Genomic DNA, 7839 nt, shown 5'->3' with positions numbered 1-7839 from the left:
GTGGGTTTCTGCTGGTGCTCCAGTTTCCTCCCACAGTCCAAAGATGTGCAGGTTAGGTGGATTGGCCATGCTAAATTGTCCATAGTGTTCAGGAATGTGTAGGTTAGGTCCATTATTAGGGATAAATGTAGTGTAACAGGGGAATGGGTCTGGGTGAATTACTCTTTGGAGGGTCGGTGTGGACCTGTTGGGCCAAAGGGCCTGTTTCCACACTGTAGGGATTCTATGATTCTAAATCACCTCACCTACATATCCCTGCACACTGTGAGCAATTTAGCATGGCCAATCCACCTAACCTGCACATCTTTGGACTGTGGGAGGAAACCAGAGAACCTGGAGGAAACCCACATGGACACAGGGAGAGCATGCAAACTCTACACAGACAGTCACCCAAGGGTGGAATCAAACCCAGGTCCCTGGTGCTGTCAGGAGGCAGTTCTAATCATTGAGTAACCGTGCTGCCCTTTCCCGAGTGTACAAACCAATATTTCCCTTCAGTGTACAGATCCATATTTCCCCCAGTGTAGATCTCCCTTTCCCCAGTACTGATCCCTACTTGTCCTAATGTCTAGGTTTCTATTTCCCCTCAGTGTACAGATCCTTACTTTCCCCAGGGTAGAGATCTCTCTTTCTGCCAGCGTACAGATCCCTACTTTTTGTGTCTAGATTTCTATTTCCCTTCAGTGTACAGATTCTTATTTCCCCTAGAGTAGAGATCTTCCTTTCCCCAGTGTACATACCAATACTACCCCCACCCCCTCAGTATACAGATCCTTATTTCCCCCAGGGTAGAGATCTTCTTTTCCCCAGTGTGCAGACCAATACTAACCCCACCCCCTCAGTATACAGATCCTTACTTTCCCCAGGGTAGAGATCTCCCTTTCCCTCCCAGTGCAGATACCGACTTCTCCTAGTGTCTAGATTTCTATTTGCCCTCAGTGCGCAGATCTCTTTTTGCCAGTATCAGGACTCCATCTTTCTTGCTGGCACTCAAGGCATCTATTACTCCCATGGCGACGGCGCCGTGCGTGTGACGTCAGGGCGTGGTCAGTTGCTGGAAGGTTCTGGCGGCGGCGGCGCTCAGAAAGGCTTCAAGATGATGGTGCGTGAGGGTTGGGAGGGGTCAGCCATGTAATCCGGCGCCATCCGCCCGCTCGGGATGGTTTTGTCGGTGAAAGGGGGCGCCGGATAGTTAGAGGATGGTCGGAGCTGAGCGAGGAAGGCGGTGTTAACGCGGGATGCGGTGTTTTACCCCGTATCCGGGGGAGAGGAAGGGGAGAGAAGGGTGGAGTTGGGCCTCGGCCCGGCCGTGGCCATGGGGGATGTGTGAGGGTAGTTTTGTATGTATGTATGTGTGTGTTTGGGGTGGGGGAGAGAGATACCGATAACACCGCCGCCCCCGGGCTCGTTAAAACGGCGTGTGGGGCACTAGGAGCCCGAGTCTGAGCAATCCCGGTATCTCTTAAAGGGGTCAGGCACCTGGAGCTGGCTGGTGGGGCCCACCCCAACACTCTGCCCATTTTAACTGGAGGTTGGTTTGGGGGGGGTGTAACAGTGATCTACTCAGTACAACCTCTGTCATCCCTCCGGATGTCAGTGTACCTTGTGGGTACTCCCAGAACTACCCAGGAAGGTATCCTCTGTCAACCCATTTAGATTATTTAGTCTCTGGGAACATTGACAAATGACACCATGGGTCCCCAGTAATCATCTGAATACACCCAGAATGGGACTGGCGGATGGGACTTTGACTAGAGTGGTGCAAGGAAAGCACAGCAGGTCAGGCGGCATCCGGGGAGCAGGCAGATTGATGTTTCGAGCAAAAGCCCTTCATCAGGAAGGGCTTTTGGCACTGTTACCCACTCTTGAGTTCAGTACACCCTTCGTGGTGTGCGATACCAGCACTGCATGTTGTAATCCATGTGGTGTGTAAACAAGGTTCTATACGTGAGGTGTGTGGTATTCACTGGCATTACCATCACTAAACCTCCTGCTATCAGCACCCTGAGGGTTGCCATTGATGCGAAACTGAACTGGACCAGACTTGCAAATTTTGTGCAGGAAGACCAGGTCAGAGGCAAGTAACTCATCTCCTGACTCCATAAAGCCTGTCCACTGTATACAAGCCAGGAACGTGATGGGATATTCCCCACTTGCCTGGATGGGTGCAGTTCCAAAAACACTCAAACTTGGCACTACCCAGGGCAAAACAAGTGGCTTGATTGGTATCATACTGACATCAATCTTACCCCTTTAAAGTGCCATCTGTACATCTTTATCCATTGTCACTACTGCCCAGAGACAGATGCACTTAATGCCTTTACAGGACCATCTCCTCTTTTATCTGTAATTATCTCCACCCTTTCACTACCTTTGTATTATTTGGAAAAGACTTTAGTGCTTCCTTTACTGTTGGTTATTAATCTATTATGTTTTGTTTGATATTTGCCAATCCCCATGTTGGAACTCTCTTCATTGGTATTGAGTATAGCACAGCCACCTGGAAGAGGAAAGAAAAATCAGTTTGGAAGAGAGAACAAAAGAGTGAAGTATTAAGTGAAGGAAAACAGCAGAAAAGGGCTTGGTTGTACTTGTGCATGAAACACCGCTAGCACAGGTACAAAACTAGAAATTGCTGGCTAAGCTCAGCAGGTCTAGAAGCATATGTGGAGAGAAATCAATTAACGTTTCAGGTCGAGTGACCCTTCGTCAGAACATTTGGTTTTTATTTAGTGCACCGGTGCGGAAGGAAATCAGGTCAATGGAATGTTGGCCCTTATTTCAAGGGGATTGGGGTATGAGAGTCAGGAAGTCTTACTGCAGCTGTACAAGATGCTGGTGAGACCAGATTTGTAGTACCGTGAACCGTTTTGGTCCTTTTTTTTAAAAGGGAAAATATTGTTTCATTGGAGGCAGGTCAGAGAAGCATGAAGGTTTGGTATAGAGAGATTGTCTTTTGAGCAAAGGCTAAACAGGTTGGGACTCTACTCACTGGAGTTTAGAAGAATCAGAAATAATCTCATTGAAACATAGAAGACTCTTGTTGGTTTAGAGCTATGGTTCTTGCTTAGGGATTTATATTACACTGTTATGCAAGACATCCCAAGTTCAAATCCCAGACAAAGTCTGAGTGCCTTTATTCTTGAGTAGCAAGGGGGATCAGAGGCTATAGGAGAAAGTAGGAGAATGGGGTTGAGAAGCATGTCAGCCATGATATCAAGCATGGAAACGTTGAACAGGCTCAGTGGGCTGATTGAACTAATTCTGCTCCTAGTTCTTATCATCTACAAGATATGCTTTCAAAGTTTGCAGGCACATATGAACTGCAAAATATAGTCATATGGTCATTTGCAGTATGGAAGAATACCATTTGGTCGATTATGTCCATTCCACATGAAACAATCCACTCAGTCCTGTTCGCAGTCATAATCAGCGTTATTAACAGAACTGAGAAATTACTGAACACGATCAAGACAGAATGAAACATTTGGGCAAACAGAAGCCATTTTAGTTTTAAAAACTGTCGTAGATAAAAGTTTCAATTAAAATTTAAATGGGCTTAACAGAAGAATGGGAAAGAATGGATAGCACTTTGCAAAAGTCAGCCAAAGTCTGCTTCTTTCTAAGAAAATTCTGTGATTCTAATACCAGTTCTTAGTTTATGCTGTTGGTTTCTGCTCTTTTCAAACTGAGTGGCTTTTGTACTCTGAACTTTAAACTTCACAAAGTGACTCATTAAGTCTATGATGTGCAAATATTAATGGAACCAATCGAGATTTGGTTGTCTTTTCCAGTCCGCACCAGTTATCCTCCTCAAGGAGGGAACAGACACTTCCCAAGGGACTCCACAACTGATCAGCAACATTAATGCCTGCCAGGTTATTGCTGAGGCCGTTCGTACCACACTTGGACCACGTGGGATGGACAAGCTCATCGTGGATGACAGAGGTTGGGATAATGAACACCTTGTCCCAATGTTTCTATCTTCCCAACTATGTACAGAGTTCGAACATCAGTTCTGAGTTCATGGAATGGAGGAATAGACATGACGGGTTAAACAATCAATTCCTGTTTTTAACTGAGTCCTTAAGTGTTGAAACATAAGAAATCTTAAGGATGTTGAGAAGTTTCTCCTAATTGCTGTCATAGAGTCATTTAACTTATTATTTATATTTTAATTTGTTAAGAAATTGGGCAGAGGTTTCTACTGCTAACTGTCTTAAACCTTCCACCACTACTCAGTAGGCATGTTGGGATTTCTACAGTTGATTGACTTTGTCAGCAAGCTTGTAAATAGGACCCGAATTATTTGATCACATTGCATGCATGATGCTGATATAGCACACACCATAGGGTGTATCAAAGCAATTCTGTAGATTAATGTCTTCCGCTAACAGACCACTCTCACTATACATTGTGCAAACTCATGATCAGGCCTAAAGCTATTACTTTTGGCTTGGAAAAGTGTCCAATGATTATTCTAGAAGGTTAAGGTATCTCAAAAGTTTGAATAATAGATGGAGCTAGCTGTTTATGCTAATAGTAAAATGGATGTTGCTAATGAGCCAAAAATATGTTCTTCCTATCTCCTAATTGAAAAATATGGTATATGAATTACAGGTGCCACTAGAATACCAGGGACATAGGTTTTACATTTCAAAGGCTTAGATCCCAAAATGATATGAAATAGCATTTTTTTTGCAGGAAACAGAGTACTGACTGCCCATCTAGCCCAATTTTGCACATTGTTTGGCCATGCGAGTTACCACTACTGGGTAAAGTGTCATTCCCGAATGAATTCTATACATAGAATTTGTAGCAGTGATCAGATTCAATAAGGAGTGTAAACTGGTTCAGTCCCTCCATTGTAGAGCAGGATGCTGATGTCTCCAATATATCCCATTTAATCCGGCATAGACCAAGGTTTACATATGCAACTGGATGGCACATACTAGGCAGTCAGAAGAATTTCATACATTAAATGGGTGGTGTGTTTTTTTTTAGGGAAAGCTACTGTTTCAAATGATGGAGCCACTATCTTGAAGCTTCTTGATGTTGTTCACCCAGCTGCAAAAACCCTTGTGGACATTGCAAAATCACAGGATGCTGAGGTAAGTTGAATGAGTGGTTGTTAGTTTCCTCTCATTTAAAAAACCAACTACTAGACAGGCTCAGACAAAGTCCTCTGACAATCTGGAACAGATAACTCAAAGCAAACAGTGAATCATTCATTTCACAATCTAGGAGTCCTTTCATTCTGTAGTAATGGCTTACTCTCTGGGACAGAGGGTCACCTGCACTCGGTTCACACTGTGTGACAGAGGGTCACCAGCGCTCGGTTCACACTGTGTGACAGAGGGTCACCAGCGCTCGGTTCACACTGCGGGACAGAGGGTCACCAGCGCTCGGGTCACACTGCGGGACAGAGGGTCACCTGCGCTCGGGTCACACTGCGGGACAGAGGGTCACCTGCGCTCCTGTCACTCTGCGGAACAGAGGGTCACACTCTGGGGCACTGGGTCGCACTGTCATTTTGCTCCCTGAGAAAGCGAATCGCATTGTCCTTTCACACTCTTGGTCAGTAGGTCACACTGGGAGTGCAGATCAGAATGACACCAGGGAATTACATCTTACAATGGAGCAGCAGTAACAAGGCTGCCTTCTGCTCTTTCTAAATGAGCTGAAATTATTAATGGTTGTAAGGAGGAAATTTAAAACGTGTAAAACTTTAATTTGATATTTTTGTATCTATCTAGGTGGGCGATGGGACCACTTCTGTTACTCTACTCGCTGCAGAATTTCTGAGACAGATCAAACCCTATGTGGAAGAGGGGCTTCACCCCCAGGTTATCATCCGATCCTTCCGTAGAGCTACAGAGCTGGTAATGAGACAATTGCATTTTTGTTGGCTGTGTTGCCATTTAATACATGCCCTTGTGGATCTTAACCGGGGATTTTAATGTCCATGTGAAGACAAATTTCAGAACTGCGCAGACCTCCTGTCTTTCACAGCCTAAGGATTTTTTGTGCATTAATAGTGTTTCCTAGAAAGTAATCCTTGATGGGCATTTCTGTTTATTGTTTTATGACATCTTGTCTCTCTTTAACCTTTCCCATGACATGTACATTGATATTTTGTGTCAAAATGCATTAAACAGTAAGCAAAAATGTTTGTCTGGGTTAGATTCAGTTTGAACCAGTCTTGTTATGGGTTTGGAATTATGTGCAGGGGAGCGGCATAGTAGCAAAATCACTGTACTAGTAAAGCAGAACCCCAGGTTAATAGTTTGGGGAGACTGGTTTAAATCCTAGCATGGCATGGGGTGAAATTTGTATTTCATAAAAGTCTAGTCACTAGCTCCCGATTTGGTAATATCAAATGTAAAAGCTTTTTAATCACTTCTTGGCCACACCTCCTCTTGTCTCTGCATCTGACAACATTTTAGCAACTCTACGATTCTTTAACTCTTTTATGCATTTCTTCTCTCTTCCTGTCCCATCCCGTTTCCTTTGCTGTATTATTGCTGGCCTTACCTGACCTGCTTGGGTGCAAAACTCTGGATTTTCATTCTGCACCCGTTAAGACACCCCTTGAAAGTTCAATTTTGACTGGACTATGCACCAACTTTCCCAATATCTCTTATTAAATTCTTAGCTGATTACATTTCTGTGAAGTGGCTTGGAATGATTTACTACTTTAACTTTCATTTGTATAATGCCTTTTTTGTGATCTCCACAAATTGCTGTTGATACAGGAGAGGATTCACTGATTCTTGTTTGATTCATGTTTATAAATATTTCCTTTGATTTCCCATATGTCATCAACACTCATTAAACGCACATTGGCTCTGCTAATGGCTCATTGAACACAGGATGTATGCACAATGCTGTAGAGACTGAGGAACCCTCAGGACATCCACAGAGCAGGGTACTAGAGGAGGTGGCCATGGAAATGATGGATACATTGGTTGTTACATTCAAAATTACATAGATTTGGCAACATTCCTGGCGGATTAGAGGATGGTGACTATAACCCCACTGTTTAAAAAAGGAGGGAGGCAGAAAAGCCAGTATTACGCACTTATCTGACAAACATATGCAGTAGGGAAAATGCTGGAGTCATTTATAAAAGATGTGATAACACAATGCTAAGAAAATACCAATGCGATTTTGCAAAGTTAACATGGATTTTTGAAATGGAAATTGCATTTGACAAATCTGCTGGAGTAGATTTGAGTTTGTAACTAGTAGAATAGATGAGAGAGAACTAGTGAATATGGCATACTTGGATTTTAAGAAAGATTTTGATAAAGTCCCACAAAAGAGGCTATTGTGGAAAATCAAAATATATAGGATTGGTGATAATATACTGGCATGGATTGAGAATTGGTTAACAGACAGGAAACCGTAGGAGTAAATGGGTCATTTTCGAAGTGGAAGATGGTGACAAGTGGGATATTATAGAGATCAGAGCTTGGGCACCAGCTATTCATGATATGTATTGACTCATATGAGGGAATCATGTAAAATTTCCAACTTTGCTGCCAATGCATACCCAGGTGGGAGTGAGAATGGTATGGACGACTCAGAGACCTCATTGTGAATCAGATAAGTTGAATGAGTGAGTGAGAAAATACATGGCAGATATAAGGTGAATAAATGTAAAGTTGTCTAATTTAGGAGGAAAAGCAATGGCAGAATATAATTTAAATGGTGATGGATTGGAAAGATTGATGGACAAGAGGACCTGGATGCCTTTGTACACTTGTCATTGAAGTCAAACATGCCAGTGCTTGTTAGAAAGACAAATGGTATGGTTGCCTTTATTGCAAGTGGGTA

General features: G+C 43.4%; 1 protein-coding gene across 1 annotated transcript in view; it reads left to right on the top strand.

The window, feature by feature from the left end:
• The first annotated feature begins 1023 nt into the window (after nt 1–1023).
• The window catches only part of cct7 (chaperonin containing TCP1, subunit 7 (eta)), a 21378-nt gene continuing 14562 nt past the window's right edge, over nt 1024–7839 (top strand). The window contains exons 1-4 of the mRNA XM_043688797.1: nt 1024–1102; nt 3795–3948; nt 5005–5111; nt 5757–5882. Of these exons, the coding sequence (XP_043544732.1) occupies nt 1097–1102; nt 3795–3948; nt 5005–5111; nt 5757–5882 (393 nt within the window). The 5' untranslated portion in view covers nt 1024–1096. The remainder of the gene's footprint in view (nt 1103–3794; nt 3949–5004; nt 5112–5756; nt 5883–7839) is intronic.

Source organism: Chiloscyllium plagiosum, chromosome 1 (assembly GCF_004010195.1).
Source record: "Chiloscyllium plagiosum isolate BGI_BamShark_2017 chromosome 1, ASM401019v2, whole genome shotgun sequence".
Lineage (NCBI taxonomy): Eukaryota > Metazoa > Chordata > Chondrichthyes > Orectolobiformes > Hemiscylliidae > Chiloscyllium > Chiloscyllium plagiosum.
Note: the sequence above shows the minus strand (reverse complement) of the source record. Positions and strands in the feature narration are given on the sequence as shown.